General features: G+C 29.6%; 1 protein-coding gene across 1 annotated transcript in view; it reads left to right on the top strand.

Annotated features, from left to right (window-relative positions):
- Positions 1-1,204, top strand: part of LOC142228963 (uncharacterized) — a 92,487-nt gene extending 91,283 nt beyond the window's left edge. Inside the window, exon 16 of the mRNA XM_075299487.1 lies at positions 922-1,204. Coding sequence (XP_075155602.1) covers positions 922-1,161 — 240 coding nt within the window. The 3' untranslated portion in view covers positions 1,162-1,204. The remainder of the gene's footprint in view (positions 1-921) is intronic.
- Positions 1,205-25,206: the final 24,002 nt, after the last annotated feature.

The raw sequence follows: 25,206 nt of genomic DNA, 5'->3' as shown, positions 1-25,206 counted from the left end.
CAAATCTGGAGAACGGTTTATATGGGGGCTATATATAATCATGGACCCATATGGACAAATTTTTGCATGGTTATTAGAGAAATGAAATTTGCTTCTCTTTGAGGCTCCGCAAGCCAAATCTGGGGATCGGTTTATATGGGGGGTATATATAATTATGGACCGATATGGACCAATTTTTGCATGGTTGTAAGAGACCATATACTAACACCATGTACCAAATTTCAGCCGGATCGGATGAAATTTGCTTCTCTTAGAGCAATCGCAAGCCAAATTTGGGGGTCCGTTCATATGGGGGCTATACGTAAAAGTGGACCGATATGGACCAATTTTTGCATGGTTGTTAGAGACCATATACTAACGCCATGTACCAAATTTTTAGCCGGATCGGATGAAATTTGCTTCTCTTAGAGCAATCGCAAGCCAAATTTGGGGGTCCGTTTATATGGGGGCTATACGTAAAAGTGGACCGATATGGCCCATTTGCAATACCATTCGACCTACATCAATAGCAACCACTTGTGCCAAGTTTCAAGTCGATAGCTTATTTCGTTCGGAAGTTAGCGTGATTTCAACAGACGGACGGACGGACGGACATGCTCAGATCGACTCAGAATTTCACCACGACCCAGAATATATATATATATATATATATATATATATATATATATATATATATATATATATATATATATATATATATATATATACTTTATGGGGTCTTAGACCAATATTTCGAACTGTTACAAACGGAATGGCAAAGTTAATATACCCCCATCCTATGGTGGAGGGTATGAAAATAGTTCACTCCTATATGTACCCAGCAAATATTTAAATAATCATTCATTTAGTTATAAAATTTAATTTAATCAATTATAACAAATTAATTGATTTAGTAATACCTTTTATTTTATTCCCATGCAGCCCAATCATTCAACATTGTTGGTGACACCGCTCAAGACCGCCATAATCGAATGCACAGAAGTTTCGGCCAGCTTTAATTCCACTGGCATAGCGGGAATGAATTACTATGCCGATCTATATCAACTGGCTCAAGATTATGCACAACCATGTAGTTTGGAAAAACAACGTACTATGGATCCAATGCTAAGAGATAATGTAGCCACTATACTCAAGGCTATAAGGCCTTTAAGTTTTTGTTAAAAATTTCGACAAAATGAACACGAAAAAAATTAAACGAAAAACGACAAATCTAATGAAGTAGAAAATTAAATATTTCAGATTTTCGTCAAGATATTTAGAACGAGCAATGACAAAAAAGAAAAAACAACATAAAAACGAGTCATTAGCAGCACAACGAATAATATCGTAGGTGACACAACAACAATAACAACAAAATTATAAAACATTTAGTTGGAAAGAGAAAACGAAATTCAGGTTAAGTGAGCCTTTTGTCAAGAGCTGCTCCAACAAATGAGATGTAAGCATTCATAAAACGTAACGAATGGAATGAACCTTAACTACATTATCACACCTACACATGGAGTGGAGAGAGGAGCAGTAGGGGTATATGGAGTGCTGTATTGCATTGGAATGTTCTTGGTTCATTAGGAAACCAATGAAGCCTATGGTATGGTAGCGACAAACAAATCTACAGTGATAATTTAAGGCAAAATTTATTTTTCGATTGTTAATAATAAAATAAATATAATAATAAATATAATATAAATAAAATAAATATAATAACATTATTTGGAGAAGAATGATAAAAAGAAATAAAAGCTATTCCGAAATATCGATTTCTGACTATTTAAAACATATAAATCCATGATAAGGGAATAATTCTTAGGCAGGGTTACGTCTGCCTGTTGTATTCACACTAAAGCCTTCAAAAATGGAGCTACCACTTTGAAATTTATACATATTCGTTTTTTGCCTGGACACAGGTCACATCTGAATATGGGTTATATCGGTCATGGGTTTGATATAGCCCACATAAAAATCGACCCCTCAATTTGGGGTCTAGAGTACCTAACACGGTTGCCACGGTTTGAAGAAAAGTTTATCACAAATCTACCAGATTAAAAAAATCCCAAATAAATGTGACAAACATACTTTTCCTCTAATGATTAAGCTACTCTTATAGTTTAATCAAAGCATGGTTTTAAGCAGAAATAAAATAAAACAAAATTGAAATAATAATATGTAAAGTAGTTAATTTGGACGAAGAACTAGGCTGCATTGTTAATATAAATATAAAAATTTTAATTCCTTAGAAAATTTTGTCCAAATACTATTTTTTATTTCAGCTTATAACCAAGCGTTGGCTGAACTACAAATACGAGTAGCTTAACCAAAAGTGGAAAAATTTTGCCGAAATTTTATTTCTATAGAATATTTTGTCAAAACTTCTATAGAACACTTTGTGAAAATTATTGGACATATTGCCAAAATGTTATTTTTCAAAATTTTCTCAAAATTTTATTTATATAGAATATGTTCTCAAAATTTTATTTCAATAGAAAAAAAAATTTTGTTTATAGAAAATTTTGTGAAACTTTTATTTCTATAGAAAATTTTGTCAAAATTTTATTTCTAGAGAAAATTTTGTCAAAATTTTATTTCTATCAAAACTCAATCTCTATCAAAAAATGTTGCCAAAATTTTATTTCTAGGATACATATTGTTAAAATTTTATTTCTTTAGACAATTTTTTTGTGAAAATTTTATTTCTATAGAAAATTTTGTTAAAAATTTTGTTTCTATAGAAAATTCTGTAAATTTTTTTGTCAACATTTTACTTCTACAGAAAATTTTGTCAAAATTTCATTTTAATGGAAAATTTTGTCAAAATTTTATTTTTACAGAAAAATTTGTCTAAATTTTATTTCTTTGAAAAATTTTGTCAAAATTTTATGTCTACGGAAAAATTTGTCCACATTTTATTCCTATAGAAAATTTTGTTAAAATTTTATTCCTATAGAAAATTTTGTTACAATTTTATTTATGTAAAAAATTTTGCCAACATTTTAATTCTATTGAAAATTTTGTCAAAATTTGACTAAATTTTATTTCTTTGAAAAATTTTATCAAAATTTTATGTCTACGGAAAAATTTGTCCAAATTTTATTCCTATAGAAAATTTTGTCAAAATTTTATTTATGTACAAAATTTTGCCAAATTTTATTTCTGGAGGAAATTTTATTTATTAAAATTCAATTTCTATGGAAAATTTTATAAAAATTTTATTTCTAAAATAAATATTGACAAAATTTTATTTCTTTAGAAAATTTTTGTCAAAATTTTATTTCTATAGAAAATTTTGTCAAAATTATAGAACATTTTGTCAAAATGCTATTTTTCAAAATTTTATTTTTATAGAACATGTTCTGAAAATTTTATTTTTATAGAAAAAAATTTTGTTTATAGACAATTTTGTCAAAATTTTATTTCTATTGAAAATTTTGTCAAAATTTTATTTCTAGAGAAAATATTGTCAAAATTTTATTTATGAAAAAATTTTTGCCAAAATTTTATTTCTAGAGGAAATTTTATCAAAAGTCAATCTCTATAAAAGATATTGCCAAAATTTTATTTCTAGAATAAATATTGTCAAAATTTTATTTCTTTATAGCCACCGTGGTGCAATGGTTAGCATGCCCGCCTTGCATACACAAGGTCGTGGGTTCGATTCCTGCTACGACCGAACACCAACAAGTTTTTCAGCGGTGGATTATCCCACCTCAGTAATGCTGGTGACATTTCTGAGGGTTTCAAAGCTTCTCTAAGTGGTTTCACTGGAATGTGGAACGCCGTTCGGACTCGGCTATAAAAAGGAGGTCACTTGTCATTGAGCTTAACATGGAATCGGGCAGCACTCAGTGATAAGAGAGAAGTTCACCACTGTGGTATCACAATGGACTGAATAGTCTAAGTGAGCCTGATACATCGGGCTGCCACATAACCTAACCTAACCTAACCTATTTCTTTATACAATTTTTTGTGAAAATTTTGTTTCTATAGAAAATTCTATAAATTTTTTTGTCAAAATTTTATTTCTATAGAAAATTTTATCAAAATTTCATTTTAATGAAAAATTTTGTCACAATTTTATTTCTATAGAAAAATTTATCTAAATTTTACTTCTTTGAAAAATTTTGTCAAAATTTTATGTCTACGGAAAATTTTTTCCAAATTTTATTCCTATAGAAAATTTTGTCAAAATTTTATTTATGTAAAAAATTTTACCAAATTTTATTTCTGGAGTAAATTTTATTAAAATTCAATTTCTATGGAAAATTTTGTAAAAATTTTATTTCTAAACTAAATATTGACAAAATTTTATTTCTTTAGAAAATTTTTGTCAAAATTATAGAAAATTTTGTCAAAATGTTATTTTTCAAAATTTTATTTTTATAGAACATGTTCTGAAAATTTTATTTTTATAGAAAAAAAAATTGTTTATAGACAATTTTGTCAAAATTTAATTTCTATTGAAAATTTTGTCAAAATTTTATTCCTATAGAAAATTTTGTCAAAATTTTATTTATGAAAAAATGTTTGCCAAAATTTTATTTCTAGAGGAAATTTTATCAAAAGTCAATCTCTATAAAAAATATTGAAAAAATTTTATTTCTAGAATAAATATTGTCAAAATTTTATTTCTTTATACAATTTTTTTGTGAAAATTTTGTTTCTATAGAAAATTTTGTAAAAATTTTGTTTCTATAGAAAATTCTATAAATTTTGTTGTCAAAATTTTATTTCTATAGAAAATTTTATCAAAATTTCATTTTAATGAAAAATTTTGTCAAAATTTTATTTCTATAGAAAAATTTATCTAAATTTTACTTCTTTGAAAAATTTTGTCAAAATTTTATGTGTACGGAAAAATTTGTCCACATTTTATTCCTATAGAAAATTTTGTTAAAATTTTATTTATGTAAAAAATTTTTCCAAAATTTTATTTGTAGTGAAAATTTTGTCAAAATTTATTCGTATAGAAAATTTTGTCAAAATTTTATTTATGTAAAAAATTTTCCCAAAATTTTATTTCTAGAGGAAATTTTATTAAAATTCAATTTCTATGGAAAATTTTGTAAAAATTTTATTTCTAAAATAAATATTGTCAAAATTTTATTTCTTTAGACAATTTTTGTCAAAATTTTATTTCTATAGAATATTTTATACATTTTTTTGCCAAAATTTTATTCTTGAAGAAAATTTTTTCAAAATTTTATTTCTATAGAAAATGTTGTCAAAATTTCATTTTAATAGAAAATGTTGTCCAAATTTTTATTTTTATAGAAAATTTTGTCCAAAATTGTATTTCTATACAAAAGTTTGTCAAAATTTTATTTCTATACAAAATTTTTTAAATGTTCTCAAAATTTTATTTCTATACAAAATGTTCTCAAAATTTTATTTCTATACAACATTTTGTCAAAATGTTGTTTCTATAGACAATTTTGTCCACACTTTTACTTCCATAGAAAATGTTGTTCAAAATTGTTTTACTATAGAAAATGTTTAGAAAAATTGTATTTTTATAGAGAAATTGTCCAAGATTTAATTTTCCAAAATTTTATTTCTATGGAAAATGTTCCCAAAAATTTAAGTGCCTCTTATGGTGATTTCGATTGGGGAAAAAGGTGCAACATTCTCGAAATTGATTGCAAAATATGAAGGACTCTACCATATATTTTTCATCCTGTATCCCTCACAATATTATGAACAAACAATAACTTTGGAATGACACTATCATATGGGCGAAAAAAACAATGAGGGGAAAAGTAGTGCAACACGAAGGCAACATACTTTTTGCGAAACGAAAACGCCATTTGTTGGAGAGGAAGGTTTCACAAAATCTACCAAAACATCAAGAATTCTACCAATCTACCAGATAGTAACAAATATATACCATTTTTGGTAGAATTCTACCAACTGTGGCAACCGCAATTTTCTTTCCGATTTTCTTGAAATTGGATATCTAGAGATATTTAAGGTTCATACCTGAATGTGCCGAATATGCTGTGCCAAAATGTGGTATAGTCCCCATATGATTCGACTTCCTGAAAATCTGGACACCGGAACTTTTGGGAGCCACCGTGGTGCAATGGTTAGCATGCCCGCCTTGCATACACAAGGTCGTGGGTTCGATTCCTGCTTCGACCGAACACCGACAAGTTTTTCAGCGGTGGATTATCCTACCTCAGTAATGCTGGTGAGGGTTTCAAAACTTCTCTAAGTGGTTTCACTGCAATGTGGAACGCCGTTCGGACTCGGCTATAAAAAGGAGGTCCCTTTTCACTGAGCTTAACATCAAATTTTTTCAGCGGTGGATTATCCCACCTCAGTAAGCCTGGTGACATTTCTGAGGGTTTCAAAGCTCCTCTAAGTGGTTTCACTGCAATGTGGAACGCCGTTCAAACTCGGCTATAAAAAGGAGATCCCTTGTCATTGAGCTTAACAGGGAATCGGGCAGCACTCAGTGAAAAGAGAGAAGTTCACCAATGTGGTATCACAATGGACTGAATAGTCTAAGTGAGCCTGATACATCGGGCTGCCACCTAACCTAACCTAACCTTTATCAGATTTACTTAAAATTGGAACTCTAGAGATATTTTTAGACCTATATGTAGCTTATATGTAAGTGCGATATTTTTTACCTTTTTTCAATTTTATTGTTCAAAAGCAAAATATCTCGATAATAACATCAAATTAAAGAATCAAATGTATGACCTTCAAACGGTCTACAAAACCATTGCAGTCTGCATGAAAGTGGGACTGCAGTATCTTGCTCCAACACTTTGATATTTTTTAGTGCTAACCTTACTCTCCAAAATGTCATGGGTGCAAAAGTCCAACGGATTGAGATCCTGAAATTTGGTGGCCATTGGGGCAGGGAGAAACGAATCAAGGAGCCTGCTTAGTAAGCCACTCTTAGTAGACATCTTCGTCCCGATATATTTGTCCGCCCAGGGCTTCAATTCTCTTTGTAAGACCTTTTCCCAATAGTAGTTTTTTTTTGTGCATCGGTGAGCTGTTACATTTTTTTTTGTAGTAAATTTTATTAATTCCACCTGTAATTCTATATGTATGAAGTATCCCCCGTACGGCACGAGGTTTTTCAATGGAAGCTATTATATTTCATTCATAGTGGCGGGTTTTTCACTTGAATCTCACATATGGAGTCTATGTTAGATACTAGAGGTCTGCATCGAATAACTTTTCACTACATGTAAGCAATTCGCTGTCGAATATAGTACATACACTGTCTTTCTCTCAGAGCGCAAGTAGTGAAGTGAAGAGAACACTTGCTTGTCAAATACCACCAAGTACTTATCCGAAACAATATGTGTTCCGAAAAAAAGGAACAATACAAATGTAAGTACTTGAGAAAAAGTACAACATGGATTCTCTTCACTTCACGTGGTACCACAAGTATTTCTCAGTTATGTGCGAAGCAAAACTTTCCATTATTATTAATCATTGATATGTATGTATGTCACATATTTCATATATTTATGCATGTCACACACTTACCTTAACGTTTGCCGTTCTTTATAACAAACCGAAAACATATATTTTGGAGAGTAACTGTTTTTTTGTATTTCTGAAACTGCACATGGTACATAGAGTACTCTATGAAGTTTTGTTCTCGCAACATACTCCACGTGATCACTCTGAGTACACTTCAATAAGAGAGAAAGAGGAATATGTGTTTGTTGGTAGTGAAGACATCATAGTAGCAACAAGAAGTTACTCGTTGCTTTTGGTGTTCATCAAAATGTGTACCAATTATTTTGCGATTCTCTCAAAGTACACGTGTACTCTGCATTTACCAATGGAATTGTGCAGACCTCTATTAGATACACTAACTTACAATTTGGAAGACAATGTTAAGCTGGTTTATGATACCTGGTCATCTGCAACCTTTTACCACAACCCAAGAAGTTCGATTGTAGATGACAGTATTTATTAGAACTTTCTACGCAATCCATGGGGAGGGTATATTAAGTTCATCCTGGCCTGGAACCTTCTGCCTCATATACTCGTTTTGAGTTGAGTTATAAAAAATATCTTCAAATAACGATTAATCGATTAATTATTCGTCAACAAAATCCACTTTCAAAAACTTATTTATTGGAAACCACAGTACTTCAACTGCTAACGGAATGGAATCTTACATCTGTACTGATATTCAACTAACGACCAATCCTTTATTTTTCATCTCGCACAGAGATGAAGCACTTTTCCAACAATAACGAATGAGAGGAGTAATGTGTTTACACCCATACAGTCATTAGAGAATCAAACCAGATCTCTACACTAGGCTGCTGATGATGATAACGATGAGGGCCAAGTCTGAGCACTGTGGGGAATGTAATCGTCATCTGGCTTGGACCCAAAGGAATTAATGTGTTCCTCTTTACCATTGCCATAGCATTGCCAGTGACTGCCTGTGACACTGCTCGTGCAGCAGGTGATGATGGCGTAGATTAAAAGTAATTAAAGAGTCAAAACTGATTTTCATAATGGTCCTCGGAAATTCCTGGGCTAATGGTTTTCTCTCAGGAATACCTAAGAGTTCTTATCAGGAATTCATGAGCCTTTAATACACGGGGGGGAGCAAAAGAGGGATGAGCGATAATTAAGTTGATGATGAAATTGAAGATTATATGCCTTGTGTCCTTAAACAAAAATCGTGGTGAGGGCGATATGTGAAGTGGTCCATATTTACGGTGATGACATTGATGAGACAAAACAAACATTGACGGCATGCATAATGAATTTATTCGTTAATAACTTGAGAGTGGATTTCATCATATTTTTCTTTATATGCTGCGACATTGTTAGTATGAAGAGGCTTACCTACTGCGAGAGTATTTAATCCCCGAACGTGATGAGCTTTCAATATCGTTATGATGAACATAATTTTCTATAAGCCTATTTAGCTGTTAGTTATACAAGAAGCAAATATTGTTTAAAAATTATTTCTAAGTAAAACATAAAAAACTTACACTGCGCTACGCTGTGAAACTCGGTATTAAAAGTTACCGTATATATTTGCAACATCCATAAGTAGACGAGATAGACACAGGGTGTCTTTGGCAATAATGCTCTGGGCCGGCCCCTGAGTCGATTTAGCCATGTCCGTCTGTCTGTGAACACATTTTTGTAATCAAAGTCTACGTCGCAATTTAAGTTTAATCGACTTCAAGTGTGTCAGACGTATTTGTTTTGGGTCAGAATAGAACCCTATTGATTTTCGTATAAATTTGGTTCAGGTTTAGATATAGCCCCAATATATATTTTTCGCCCGTTATCCACTTATATAAATCCAGAAGCCAGATTTCTTGCAGGATTGGCTATAAATCTTGTACAAGGAGTATAAATGATTGTGACGTAAAAAGTGTCAAATTTGATTGAAATACACGCAAAAAAATAATTCTTTCCTCCCAAACGAAATTTTAGACAAACAAAGTTCGTTTCTCATTTGCTTTTCGTTGAAAAGAAGTGTATTTGGAAGAAAAGTATATACTTTTTGTGATAAACGTTTATTCTTTTCCAGGATGTAAAAACAATTTCATAAAGACTAACTCAAAAATTTTTTTTTCTGGCTAATTGCATTTTCCCTCACATCTATCTCACTTCCACGAAGTTTTTTAGTTCTTAGCACCTTTTTCTGTAATACAAACAATGTAGAAGAAATTATACGATTTTATACATTTAAAAATTTTTTTTTTTTATCTTTCGCCTGGACGGAGAATCGACCCGCGGACCATGCAATTTGTAAGCCAACACACTATCCACTGAGCTATGTAGCCGTTATTGTCATCAATAGATAATTATCCATATAACTTATATTTATATAGTATAGCTTGCGGCGCCCACGAGCCGATTAAACAAAGTTTATTTCACAGAAAAATACATTTAGTTGGGCACCATGGAGCAGTGGTTGCTACGTCTGACTTGCAAGCCAAGGGTCGTGGGTTCGATCCCTGCTTCGACCAAAGTTTTTTTTTGTTTTTTTTTTACATATATTCCAGATATGTTAGGAAGATTCCGAAAAAATGTTCAACATTACATTGTAGTATATTAGATTTTGAACTGTAAAATGTGTCTTATTAAAAACCTAAAGTCAGAAAAGATCTGTGTTTGATATAAACGAAATGGACTGTGTTGTTGGTTCAAAAATAACTTTTTTTATTAAAAAAATTAACACTTTGTAACAAACGAATTTTTTTGGTGATAAAAGTGTATACTTTTCGAAACAAATCAAAAAACTCTAACAAAAGAAAAACGTTTTCGGTACATGTTTTCCAAACGTTTTTTTTTTCTTTGCGTGTAGGTTCACATTAAGATATAGCTCCGATATATATCTTTCGCTATATGTAGTTGTTATTTATATAGGTCGGATGGCCATATCTGCCCACTTTTAGATATATTTATATTGGATTTTTTTTTTAAATTTCGTTTATTTTGGAAATTTTGTAAAGATTTTATTGCTATTAGAAAATTTTGTCAAAATTTATTTCTATAGAAAAATTTGTCAACATTTTATTTCTATAGAAAAATTTGCCAACATTTTATTACTATAGAAAATTTTGTAAAAATTTTATTTCTATAGAAAATTTTGTGAAAATTTTAGTTCTATACAAAATTTTGACAAAAATGTTTTTTTTTGTTTTTAATTTTGTCAAAATATTATTACTGTAGAAAATTTTATCAAAATTTATTTCTATAGAAAATTTTGCTAAAATCTAATTTCTATTGGAAATTTTGTCAAAATTTTATTTCTATAGAAAAATTTGTCAAAATTTTATTTCTATAGAAAATTTTGTCAAAATTTTATTTCTATAGAAAATTTTGAAAAAAATGTTGTTTTTTTTTTTTGTTTATAATTTTGTCAAAATATTATTACAATAGAAAATTTTGTCAAAATTTATTTCTATAGAAAATTTTGCTAAAATCTTATTTCTATTGGAAATTTTGTCAAAATTTTATTTCTATAGAAAAATTTGTCAAAATTTTATTTCTATAGAAAATTTTGTCAAAATTTTATTTCTATAGAAAATTTTTCAAAATTTTAGTTCTATAGAAAATTTTGACAAAATTGTTTTTTTTAATTTTATCAAAATTTTATTGCTACAGAAAATTTTGTCAAAATTTTATTTCTACAGAAAATTTTGTCAACAATTTATTATTTTAGAAAATTGTGTACAAATTTTATTTCTATAGAAAATTTTGTCAAATTTTATTTCTATAGGAATTCTTGTCAAAATGTTATTTCTATAGAAAATTTTTTCAAAATTTTATTTCTATTGAGAAGTTTGCAAAATTTTATTTCTATAGAAAATTTTTTCAAAATTTTATTTCTATTGAGAACTTTGCCAACATTTTATTTTTTTAGAATATTTTGTCAAAATTTTATTTCTATAGAAAATTTTGTCAAAATTTTATTTCTATTAAAAATTTTGTCACAGCTTTATTTCTATAGAAATTTTTGCCAATTTTGTTTTTTAATTGTTTCAAAATTTTATTGCTACAGAAAATTTTGTCAAAATTTTATTTCTGTAGAAAATTTTGTCAACATCATATTTCTATAGAAAATTTTTTCAAAATGTTTTTTTCTATAGAAAATTTTGTCAACATTTTATTTCGATGGGAAATTTTATTAAAGTTTTATTTCTATAGAAAAATTTTTTTTAAATATTATTTCTAAAGAAAATTATATCAAAATTTCATTTCTATAGAAAATTTTGCCAAAATTTTACTTTTTTTAGAATATTTTGTCACAAGTTTATTTCTGTAGAAAATTTTATTTCTATAGAAAATTTTGTAAATTTTTTCAAATTTCGTTTATATTGGAAATTTTGTCACAATTTTATTCCTATAGAAAATTTTGTCAAAATTTTATTTCTATAGAAAATTTTGTCACCATCATATTTCTATAGAAAATTTTTTCAAAAATTTATTTCTACAGAAAATTTTGTCAACATTTTATTTCAATTGAAAATGTTATTAAAATTTTATTTATATAGAATTTTTTTTTTTAATTTTATTTCTATAGAAAATTATGTCAAAATGTTATTTCTATAGAAAAGTTTGTTTAACTTTAATTTCTATAGGAAATTTTGTCACAATTTTATTTCTATTGAAAATTTTGTTACAATTTTATTTCTATAGAAAATATTGCCAATTTTTTTTTAATTTTGTCAAAATTTTATTGCTGCATAAAATTATGTCAAAATTTTATTTCTGTAGAAAATTTTTGTTCAAATTTAATTTCTATTGGAAATTTTTTAAAATTTCGTTTCTATTCGAAATTTTGTCAAAATTTTATTTTTGTAGAAAATTTTGTCAAAATTTTATTTCTATAGAAAATTTTGTCAAAATTTTATTTCTATAGAAAATTTTGTCAAAATTTTATTCCGATAGAAAAGTTTGTCGAAATTTTGTTTCTAAAGAAAATTTTGTCAACATTATATTTCTATATACATTTTTTACAAAATTTTATTTCTATAGCAAATATTGTCAAAATTTGATTTCTATAGAAAATTTTGTCAACATTGTATTTCTATAGAAAATTTTATCAAAATTTTTTTTCTATAGAAAATTTTGTCAAAATGCTATTTTTATAGAAAATGTTTTCAACAATTTTTTCTATAGAAAATTTTGTCAAAAATTTACTCCTATAGAAAATTTTTCCAAAATTTTATTTCTATAGAAAACTTTGCCAAAATTATATTTTTTTTAGAAAAATTTGTCAAACTTTTATTGCTATAGAAAATTTTGTCAAAGTTTCGTTTCTATTGGAAATTGTCAAAATTTTATTTCTATAGATAGTTTTGTCAAAATTTTATTTCTATAGAAAATTTTGTTAAAATTTTATTCGGATAGAAAAGTTTGTCGATATTTTATTTCTAAAGAAATTTTTGTCAACATTATATTTCTATATAATTTTTTTTCAAAATTTTATTTCTATAGCAAATATTGTCAAAATTTTATTTCTATAGAAAATTTTGTCAAAATTTTATTTATATTGGAAATTTTTCCGATATATATCTTTCGCCCGATTAAGACTCATCAGTTTATGTGGTTGTTATTTATTTAGGTCGGATGGTATTGAGCCATATCTGCCCAAAACCAATTTATTTCTATGGCAAATTTTGACAAAATTTTATTTCTATAGCAAATTTTGTCAACATTTTATTTCTGTAGAAAATTTAATCAGAATTTTTTTCTATAGAAAATTTTGTCAAAATGCTATTTTTATAGAAAATGTTGTCAACAATTTTTTGTTTTAGAAAATTTTGTCAAAATTTTATTTCTATAGAAAATGTTTACAAAATTTTTTTTCTATAGAAAATTTTGTCAAAATTTTATTTCGGAAGGTTCAAGTGCAGTTCACTTTGGGTTGAGTGAATTACCCGAATTTATTCTGATAATTGGTTGATAGTTTTGCTGCAAGTAGAGGATGCCGATGAGGAATGTGGTCATTCCGAAACAACTGTACATCCAACCATCTTGCAGTCTATAGGGCTTTGCCCAAATACTTTTCCTCTGTTGGTTAAGCTACACTTGTAGTTTAGTCATTGCATGGCTTTAAGCTGAGATCAAAAACAACAATAACGATTGAAGAGAAGCAAACAATAACAAACAAAAAAAATTTATTTCTATAGAAAATTTTGTCAAAATTTTATTTTTATATTGGAAATTTTTTGTCAAAATTTCATTTCTATAGATAGTTTTGTCAAAATTTTATTTCTATAGAAAAATTTGTCAACATTTTATTACTATAGAAATTTTTGCCAAAATTTTATTTCTGTAGAAAATTTTGCCAAAATTTTATTTCTGTAGAAAATTTTGTCAAAATTTTATTTCTATAGAAAATATTGTCAAAATTTTAATTCTATAGAAAATTTTGTCAAAATTTTATTTCTAAAGGAAATTTGGCAAAATTTTATTTCTATAGAATTTTATTTTTTCAAAATTTTATTTCTATAGAAAATTTTGCCAAAATTTTGTCAAAATTTTATATCTGTAGAAAATTTTGTTAAAAAGTTTTTCCAATTGGAAATTTTTTAAAATTTCGTTTCTATTGGAAATTTTGTCAAAATATTATTTATTTCGATTTTTTTTCAATATTTTATTCCTATAGAATATTTTGTCAACACTTTATTTCTATATAAATTTTTTGTCAAAATTTTATTTTTATAGAAAATTTTGTCAAAAATTTCGTTTTTATTGAAAATTTTTGTCAAAATTTTATTTCGATGGAACATTTTTCCCAAAATTTGATATTTATTGAAAATTTTGTGAAAATTTTATTTCTATTGGAAATTTTTTAAAATTTCGTTTCTATTGAAAATTTTGTCAAAATTTTATTTCTATAGAAAATTTTGTCAAAATTTTATTTCTATAGAAATTTATGCCATTATTTTATTTCTATAGAAAATTTTGCCATAATTTTATTTCTATGGAAAATTTTTTTCCGAATAACAATACTAATGCTTTCTACGGCAGTTACCAAATAAAATTAAAAAGAAAAACGTTTATACTAGTTATTGTAATAAAAGTCAAAAAATCGATTTTTCGATTTTTTTGAAAAAGTCGATATTTAATTTTGGTTCAAAATTTTTAAAAAGTCGATTTTAAAAATATTCCATTATTACCTTATTGCACAATTTTAAAATTATGACTTCAGTCGTTTGCTTCAATTTTTTTATTAAATTTAAAGGAAAGATTTTGGAAATTTCCGTTTCAAAGATTTTAAACTTTATTTTTATTAAAATTCCATTATTTTAAAGAAATCTTTCCTTAATATTTTGTAAATTGCACATCGTAAAATTTTAGGTTGCGTACTCTTTAATATCACGTAAATATCTTTTTTAGTGTATTTTGATAGACAAATTGAGATATATCGCTTAAGTCCGCATAAACCATACATCAACTGTAGACAATCATCCAATACCGAATAAATGTTTTTAGCTGATGCAACAAAAAAAAAACTATCTTTGCTGACAATTGAAACATTCCCAATGACCTTTAATATGGAAATTGTACACCATGTGTCATTCTTGGCATTGTGATTAATTGCTGCCAACAGATGATGTCCGAAAAGGAAAGCGTCTACTAGTGCCACTAGTCCAGAGCTATGAAATTGAATACTTTTTTGCTTATGTAGTAGTGGATGCATGAGGATACAATCCATTTGGGAATAATCAAAGCTTGGGATATTGCGGAGATATACTCGATATGGTGACAAAGACATACTGACGGAAACAATAAATGATGCAAATGTAAACTGTTGTACTTGAACTTGGTTGCAAGGAATGACATTGTTTGTTCTCTGTATGATGGAAGGACAAATTGAAATGAATCAATTCAGTCGTTTATGAGTTGTAATCAGATGCATATTTTCGCATCTCTCATCTTTTCAGGAAAATGTCAAGTATTAATAATTCAATTACGACGTATGGGTGAGGAGACAGTGAATGTATTTTTTAAAACCACCACAATTCAATAAAGTGACAAGGGGTGGCCTACCCAACCAATGCAACAAAAACTGATAACATTTTAAACACTGATTGCCCTGGATTTCTCGTAGGATCCTACTTGACGTTCAATATATGTTAAACAACTGGACAGAAAAAAACTAAAAGATTCCGAAAATGTCATGTCCATAAAATACGAATTTTGCTTAGCATAGAAGACGCATTTTTCTAATATAAAGTTTGTTTCAATGTCCAAATGTCGATACTCTTTTCAATGATGTCGCTTTGTCCTTATTTTTTTTATAGATCCTTCTAGATTTAAAAATAGTTTTATTAACACGAAAGAAAATTTCGTTTGACCAAGGTTATCTTGATTTTAATAATTCTGAATAATTCTTCAAAATAAATGAACTCGTCTGCTTCTTGACTTTCTGTATCTTGACTACAAAGCAAAAAAGCGCTCAAAAATAGGTTGTGTTTATTACTTGAAATCTGGCATAAATTCTACTTGAAGTCGAGTCGAAATTTTACGTATTTAAAATTTGTCACCTAGAATAAAGTACGCAAAACTTAAATTTAAAAGTGATTTCTATCTCAAAAGTAGCCTTACTTCAATTCTCAGCTTCTTTGGCTCGCAATAAATACCAAAATCTTTAGCGTAAAGAGGTAATCTTTGAGATCGGGCATGTTTTTTCAGTGCATGTACTAACAAAATTTCACTTGGATCTGATGAAATTTGCACCAAGAGCCTCCGCAAGCCTTATCTGGGTATCGGTTTATATTGGGGTTATACATAATTATGAACCGATATAGACCAGTTTTTTTTTTCATGGCAAAAATGTTCCATGTTTACCGTCCAAAAATATTTATTTGGCAAAATATTGCAAAATTTTTTTAATTCACATTCAAAACACTGAATTCGGATCACACCTTCAGAAGTGACGGAAACTCAGTGCAACGGCTGAGTACAGGACTAGTCCTTGGTGTGCATGGACAAGTCATAGTTCTGGTCAAGACGTATGGAATGGACCGATCATTATACCCTTCACCACTACTGTGGTACAGGGTATAATAAGTTTGTGCATTTGTATGTAACGCCAAGAAATAGTGGTCATAGACGCATCTTTTGGTATACCGATCGGCTTAGAATTAAATTCTGAGTCGATTTAGCGATGTCCGTCTGTCTGTCTGTCCGTCCGTCTGTCTGTATATGTAATTTTGTGCACAAAGTACAGCTCGCAATTTAAGTCCGATCGTCCTCAAATTTGGCATAGGGCCGTTTCTTAGGACAGAGACAATCGCTATTGGTTTTGGTAAAAATCGGATCATATTTAGATATAGCTGCCATATATATTTATCCCCGATTTGGTCATAGTTAGCGTGTTTATCAACCGATTTTCTTGAAATACCGTACATCCAAATATTTTATGAATCTCGAAAATCTTGCAAAATATCAGCCAAATCGGTTCAGATTTAGATATAGCTCCCATATATATCTTTCGTCCGATTTAGACTCATATGACCACAGAGGCCAAAGTTTACTACCGATCTTCGTGAAATTTTGCACAGAGGGTAGAATTGACATTCTACCAATGCTTGGTAAATTTGATTTAAATCGGTTCAAATTTAGATATAGCTCCCATATATATTTTTCGTCCGATTTGAACTTATATGGCCACAAAAACCAGAGTTTTGCCGTGATTTGCTTCAAATTTTGCACAAGGGGTACGTTTAATAGTATCTTCAAGTGTGTCAAATTTTGTTAAAATCGGTTCAGATTTAGATATAGCTCACATATATATCTTTCGCCCGATTTTGACTTATATGGTCTCAAAAGCCAGAGTTTTGCCCTGACTTACTTCAAATTTTGCACAAGCGGTACTTTTAAAGATACTATTATATGTGCCAAATATGGTCAAAATCGATTCAGATTTATATATAGCTCCCATATATATGTTTCGTCCGATTTGAACTTATATGGCCTCAAAATGCAGGGTTTTATCGTGATTTCCTTCAAATTTCGCACTAGGAGTACGTTTAGTAGTATCGGTAATTGTGCCAAATTTGGTTGAAATCAGGGATCCTTTTTTTGCCGGAGCGGGAGCGGAGCGGGAGCGGCATTTCTAAAATCCGGAGCGGAGCGGGAGCGGAGCGGGAGCGGAGCGGTTTCCAAATGAAAAACCGCTCCGCTCCGAATAAAATATTACTTGAATGAAATGTGTAACTTTGAAATTACACTGTGTAGGTAATTTCAAATTTAGCTAGTACTTAGCGTAGTGTGAGTAAACGTTTAAAATGTACGATATGTATTTTTGTACGTACGTACATTGGGGAAAACACAACGTGTTTTTTAGTAATTGTTTTCAAAAACGGCAAATGTCAAAATATATATCTAGTATGTGATGTAAAAGTAACAACAGTACTTTCGATCAATTTCATCCCGTATTACTACAAAGATGTTTGTAATGAACGTCAAATAAATGCAATTAAACGATCTTATTTATATTTAATTTTTTAGTTTTCTACACTGAAAAAAATATTGTCGTGAAGTCAAAGATTCCATGTCCCTAGAATAAGAATGCAAATTTTGCTTAACATGGAAGACGCATTTCTCTAAAATAAAGTTTTTTATACCCATCACCATAGAATGGTGACGGGGGTATAATAAGTTTGTCATTCCGTTTGTAACACATCGAAATATCGATTTCCGACTATATAAAGTATATATATTCTTGATCAGGGAGAAATTCTAAGACGATATAACGATGTCCGTCTGTCTGTCTGTTGTAATCACGCTACAGTATTCAATAATGCAGCAATCGTGCTGAAATTTTGCACAACCTCGTCTTTTGTCTGCAGGCAGGTCAAGTTCGAAGATGGGTTATATCGGTCCAGGTTTTGATATAGTCCCCATATAAACCGACCTCCCGATTTGGGGTCTTGGGCTTATAGAAATCATATTTTTTATCCAATTTGCTTGAAATTTGAAATCTGGATGTATTTTATGACCATAAAGAGGTGTGCCAAAAATGGTGAGTATCGGTCCATGTTTTGGTATAGCCCCCATATAGACCGATCTCCCGATTTTACTTCTTGGGCTTATAGAAACCGCAGTTTTTATTCAATTTACCTGAAATTGGAAATGTAGAGGTATTGTAGGACCACAAATACGTGTGCCAAAAATTGTGAGTATCGGTCCATGTTTTGGTATGGTCCCTATATAAAACGACCTCCCGATTTGGGGTCTTGGGCTTATAGAAAGCGTATTTTTTATCCAATTTGTCTGAAATTGGAAATCTAGGGGTTTTTTCGGACCATAAAGAGGTGTGCTGAAAATGGTGAGTATCGGTCCATATTTTGGTATAGCCCCCATATAGACCGATTTCCCGATTTTACTTCTTGGGCTTCTAGAATCCGAAGTTTTTATCCTATTTGCCTGAAATTGGAAATCTAGAGGTATTTTCGGGTCATAAAGAGGTGTGCCGAAAACGGTGAGTAGCGGTCCATGTTTTAGTATAGCCCCCATAAGAACGATCTCCCGATTTAACTCCTTGGGTTTCTAGAAACCGTAATTTTTAACTGATTTGCCTGAAATTGTAAATATTCTGGTATTTTAGGCTCGGTCCATTTGGTAATGCCTCCATATAGACCGACTTCACTTGAATTGCTTGAAACTCAATGTAAAATTTCCAGATTTGACTTCTACATATTTAAGATTTCAAATCAAGACGTTATTTTATAATTTTCTTGCACACTTACAAGAGATGTTAATGATTCCTCTAAAACTCAAACAAAAATGGTTCTTATAAATCCAGAATCTGATATAGTCCTCATAGGTGAAATCTTTAAATTTATCTTCGGGAAGTGTCCTCAAGTCCTCAAGCCCTCCTAAAATTTCAAAGGAAACCCTAATATTTGGTTCATGGTGGTGGGTATTTAAGGTTCGGCCCGGCCGAACTTAGTGCTGTATATACTTGTTTTCTTGTCCAAAAGGCAATAAACTTTTGAATGAAGTTGTAATGTCCTTATAATTAAGTGATTTTATTAAAAAATGTGTATCATAACATGAAAGATAAAATTTTTGAGGTAAGGTCAACGTGACTTTAATAATTAAGAAAAATTCTTTAAAATTAATAAAATTGTCTTTAAATTTGTTTCCTTTTTGCATCTTGCCTACAAAGCAAAAAATCGTTAAAAAATAAGACATGTTTTTCAACACTTTATTTTAAAGACGCTTTTTACTTGAAACATAGCATAATTTCTACTGGAAGTCAAGTCTTAATATGGAAAAAAAATAACTCGTTAACTCGTTTTTAAAGGATTTTGATAACAACTGACGAAAAAAATCTAAAAAAATGAAAAATTAACATATGCTTCCTAGAATGCTTCCTTTAATGAAGTCAAAATGGATTTAATATTTCTGAAAAAATCTTCAAAATTAATAAAATATTTCAACACATTGTTTTAAAGTCATTATACCCTAAACCACATAGTGGTTAGGGTATAACAAGTTTGATCTGCCAAAAAATGTGCCTACAAGAAATTTTGATTTTAGACCCCATAAAATATATACCGATCGACTCAGAATCACCTCCTGAGTCGATCTAGCGCTTGGCGTCCGTCCGTCCATCCGTCCGTCTGTCCATGTATTTGTTGTTCACAGGATTTCGGTCGCAATTATTAACCGATTTTGATGAAATTTGGTACAGGGAGTTTTTTGGGCACAAGGACGAACGTTATTGAATTTGGAAGAAATCGGATCAAATTTAGATATAGCTCCCATATATATGTATTGCCCGATTTCGACAAATGGGGTCACGTTGCACTTTTTTTACTAACCGATCGTCGTCAAATTTAGCACAAAATAATCTTCTGTATCACCCTTTAAGTCTGAAAATTTCATCGAAATCCGTTCAGATTTAGATATAGGTCCCATATATATGTATCGCCCGATTTTGTCAAATTAGGTCATAAAACCCTTATTTATCAAGCGATCTTACTCAAAGTTGGCGAAATGTAATCTTCTATAGCACTAACTATATGTGCAAAAAATCATCGAAATCGGTTCAGATTTAGCTATAGCTCCCATATATGTACCGCCCGATTTTTCTAAATAAAATAAAACTCAATTGAATACAATGTTTGTACTATAATTTTCTCGAAGAGGAGCGGAGCGGAGCGATTTTTTTTTTCTCGGAGCGGAGCGGTTTTTTTTCTCCGGAGCGGGAACGGAGCGGAGCGAAAAAAATGGACCGCTCCGGATCCCTGGTTGAAATCGGTTCAGATTTAGATATGGCTCCCATATATATATTCCGTCCGATTTGCACTCTTATGATCAGGGGGGCCAAAGTTATAGTCCCATTTACGTGAAATTTAGATAGCAGAATTATTATTCTAACTATACATGTCAAATTTAGTCAAAATCGGTTCCGATTATATATAGCTCCCATATATACGTACACCAGAGTTGGGGAAATATGGTAGACTGTTACACATTGTAGACCCATTTTCAATGGAAGTTTCCTCCAATTAACTAGATAGCGTTTGCCGATTTAAATTTTAATTCCATAGATTTTGTAGAAGTAAAAAAATTTGTCTCCTTTATATAGCTTCCAGCAAATGTGAAGTAGTTGAGATGGTAACACAAATGTTGGCCTACATAGACTTTACTTACTTGTTTTAACATGGGTTTATCATTGACGGGGTCAATTTACACTTTAGGACACGCCTTGGACTTGTTCCTAAGGACACGTCCTGGGGCATTTTAGTAGCAGAACTCCATAGAACCAGTCTCGGACAAACTCTTAGAAATCTGTTTCAGTTTGGTTATCCGAATCGCACCAGAAATGAAAAATTTTTGAAAAATTTTGAACAATTATTCTGGTAATTATTCTACTTCACTAAATGTGTTGATCCAATACGATTTTTATATCAAGCGACTATGGAAATCATTAAATTATCACTATTTAAAAACTGCGACAAACTGGATTCTGTTCTGTGATGGGTCCATCAGTGGCAATTTGCACCAATTTCCTGTAGGAAAATTTATCAATTTGTGAGAGGTCACAAATAGAGTTGAGTTCATTTTTTCTTTCAATATGAAAATGAAGAAAACAAAATTCGATCGGATTCAAGTAGCTTAGAAATAATTATATATTTGAACAAAATGAAAGAAAAATTAAATTAAAAATTTAGTTTTTTTTTTTTTTTTTGAGGAAAAAAGAAGTCAGGAAATTTTTCGGTGTGAAGGAGAAAAAGTTGAATTGAGAAAAAAAGATTTAAATAGAAATTGAGCTAACTTCCCAATCAATGCATCACACTGGCTCGTTGGCCCATTACTATTAAATATATTATAAAAAATTATTTAGCAAAATATCAAAAAAAAAATGAATTTGCCTCCAAAACACTGAAATTGTGGAGATCCATGTTGCTTCTGCACCATTTTTGTACCACTTCCGGATCCAAACAGAACATTCCCAGCAAAAAAATGTGGAAGTTCTTACACCGAAAAAAAGTTTACTATTTTTTATGAAAAATGAACTAACCCATAGTAAGAATGACCATGATTTGGCGCCAAAGATTTTTTTCATCTAGATAAGTTCATGATTTTCTTATAAATTAGTTCATGTATTACATCGTATTTTAGTTCATTATTACTATGCTGTGGGAAGAATATAGTTAAACTCATTCAAAATATTCCTCTATCCGGAAAAATTAACAATTTTTTGGGAAACCTGTATTAAGAAATTGGTTTGAAATAAACTGTTTGTCGGTATAATTTTTAAAAAAGTAGAGAAATTGAGGAATCAAAGGTACAACAAGCCTGTATACAACTAAGAAATTTTTCGTACAAAACAAGTCAATTTTCTATAACCACCAGTATTTTATTTCAAAAAATTATTATTATATTACACAAAACTATGGCTTATGATATACAATAAAGGAAATATTTTTATTAGTACGTTGGACGCATTTACTTGTCGGTAGTTAGTAATTGCTTCTTCAAAAGAGTAACATTCTATGTTATTAGGACTAAACTAATTAATTTAAATTTCCATGTTTTCTATCCATATGAAAGATATATGTGGCATAAGTTGCTATATTCAATTGAATTGTCCAATTTCATCGATTTTGGCTAACTTTTGTTGGGCGGATCTGGCTTATAAGCATCTGAAATTGCAAATTTATACAAAATATAAGAAAAATATTATTAATTAATTAATTCTATCGTTCATATTGATCTTTAACTTACGGTTTTCAAGAGTATTTCCTAGAGCCAATAAGGATATCAGCTTAATTAGTAGTAAACAGTAAGAATATTCAAAAAATTACCAATACGAGACCTGTCTACCTGCAAGTGAAAAAAATAATTTTTAATAAATTGAAATTTTGGTTTTATTAAAAACGGACAAAATACCGTACTTACCACATTGAAAAATCCATCCAGTAGGTACACTATTGGAATCATATCCATGGACAAATGGGACGTTATTGAAATTATTCTAAGAATATATTTGAAATAAAAAATATAAAATTAGACATAATTTCCACTTGTCAGTATAGCATTTAGTATTTAAGATGGATATTAAGTTCGAGTTTAGCGGCTAAAATTGCAATTTCCATGATAAGTTTTCTTTAATAATCCATTATAAAAAATAATCTTTATAAAAAACTTGATTTGGGCTATTCTCCATCAAGTTATATTTAAATTTGTATCGAAGACGTATAATTTTATACTTTGCTTAGTGATTTATTTTTAATTTTAGCGGCTAAACTCGAACTTAGTACTCACCTGTAGGAATTGCTGTAACATAAAGAATATAGATTCAAAAAAATGGTTGCTTCTCAACCTGTGATCCAGATGTAGAATAAATATAAATCATCCTATTACCACTCATGTTGTATATTTTTTATGTAAATCAATTTAAAATCCGCACTAATTTTAAACTAACATATTAACAGAAATATACAGTTCCTTAATCTGTTATTTGTTTTTTATCAATAAAAAGCGTTTTTGATTCTTCTAACATCACATCATTCACTTCTCAGTTTCTAAAATGTTTCGAAATAAATAAAATAAATGTTTCGAAATTTTGCAAAATTAAATCCACGTGTGCACTTCATAAACGCATCAACATAACTGAACGCAACAATAAAACTCAAAGACACAAATAGTCATAAGGGATACATACCTGCCGTAAAGAAAAACAACTCCACACACACACACACGATCCCTTTCTGATCTCGCTATTGCAAAAAAAAAACAACTCTCACCACAAAAGATACCAACAACACACAAGGAACATTCCATTGTCTATAGAATCAAAACAACCAACAACAGCATAAATGACGCAATAACAAACACAAACAATCATACGAGATATACACAAAATGTCTCTAAAAACTCCCTCGCATGATGCACTCACATTTTCCAGTAGCACGTTTATTGATTAGTTGGAATTCTATCTATAAGTTAAGGTAAAATATATACCAAATCTATGAGGAATCTATAAAAAATTATATACACCCGTCAAGGTTTATATTAACTACTTTTTATTATACTTTATCTAAAATTTTCAATGTGAGTAAAAACACTCTAACATATAATAAAAAGGGAAATAATCTGTAGGTAGCCATCGTACGAATCGGTAATGTCGTTAAGTTAATTTTCACTACAAAAATTTTTTTCCATACAAAATTTTTTCTTAGTAAACTGTCCACATTTCGTAGTAAGATTTTTATATTCCCCATGTATTTTTATAATAGAATCAACGATGCATTAACTACTGTGTTGGAAATTTATTTTAGGAAAAATCCTTCCCATTTCGTAGTTAGTGAACTAAAAAACATTTACTGAATTTGTATAAGTTTTGCTTTAGCTAAGTTAATTTTCGTTGTGGTTACGAAAAATGAACTATATTACAGTAAATTTGTTGAACTATGTGGAAGTCAAAATGGTCCTTAAATTTACAAGACACTTTTTTTCTGTGTTCCAAAGGCACAACTTTAAAAGCATTTCCAAAAATATCCTCCCAAAGTTGTTCTTTAATTTAACTACACAGGAAGTTCTTTTAATTCAATTTTTTATAATAAATTCAGTACAACGGCTGTTGAAATGGTTGACATCCGTCCTTCGCTTCTGCGCCAATTTTGCATCACTTTCGGATCCAAAAAGAACATTTTCAATACTTTTTTTGGCAACGCATTTTTTGCTGGGTTATCAATAATTTACTACTAACTACCCAGCAAAACAAGAGCTTCCAAAAAAAGTAGTTTGGATGCCTTATTTGTGATCCGGAAGTAGTGCAAACTAGGATCATCTCCAAGAAATTTTACATGGGCTTGTCATAGGATGAAAGTACTCCATTTTGGATGCTTAGCATTACTTTAGAAGTTCTACCTTAAAAGTTAATTTGGATGAAGAAATTTAAAAAACCCTAAAAAAACAAAAATATTATTTCCAATTTCACTTTTTTATCAATATATGTTGTTCCGCTTTTATTTTCTTATAATGTAATTTTTACAAATTCAAAAAACTTCTTCGCTTCCACTGGGCGTGTTGGCACCGTAACAGAACGCATTAACTCACTCAGCCACAAACGCCATTGAACACGATGCATCAAAATGTCTCTTCACATGTTTGTGATATGAACCTAATATGACACCACGGCATGACATTCTAACTACTTCCTGAAATGTTCTTTATTATTATGAATGAAAAAATAAAAAACGCTGGTTCAAATCT

Source organism: Haematobia irritans, chromosome 3, assembly GCF_050003625.1.
Source record: "Haematobia irritans isolate KBUSLIRL chromosome 3, ASM5000362v1, whole genome shotgun sequence".
Taxonomy (NCBI): Eukaryota; Metazoa; Arthropoda; class Insecta; order Diptera; family Muscidae; genus Haematobia; species Haematobia irritans.
Note: the sequence above shows the minus strand (reverse complement) of the source record. Positions and strands in the feature narration are given on the sequence as shown.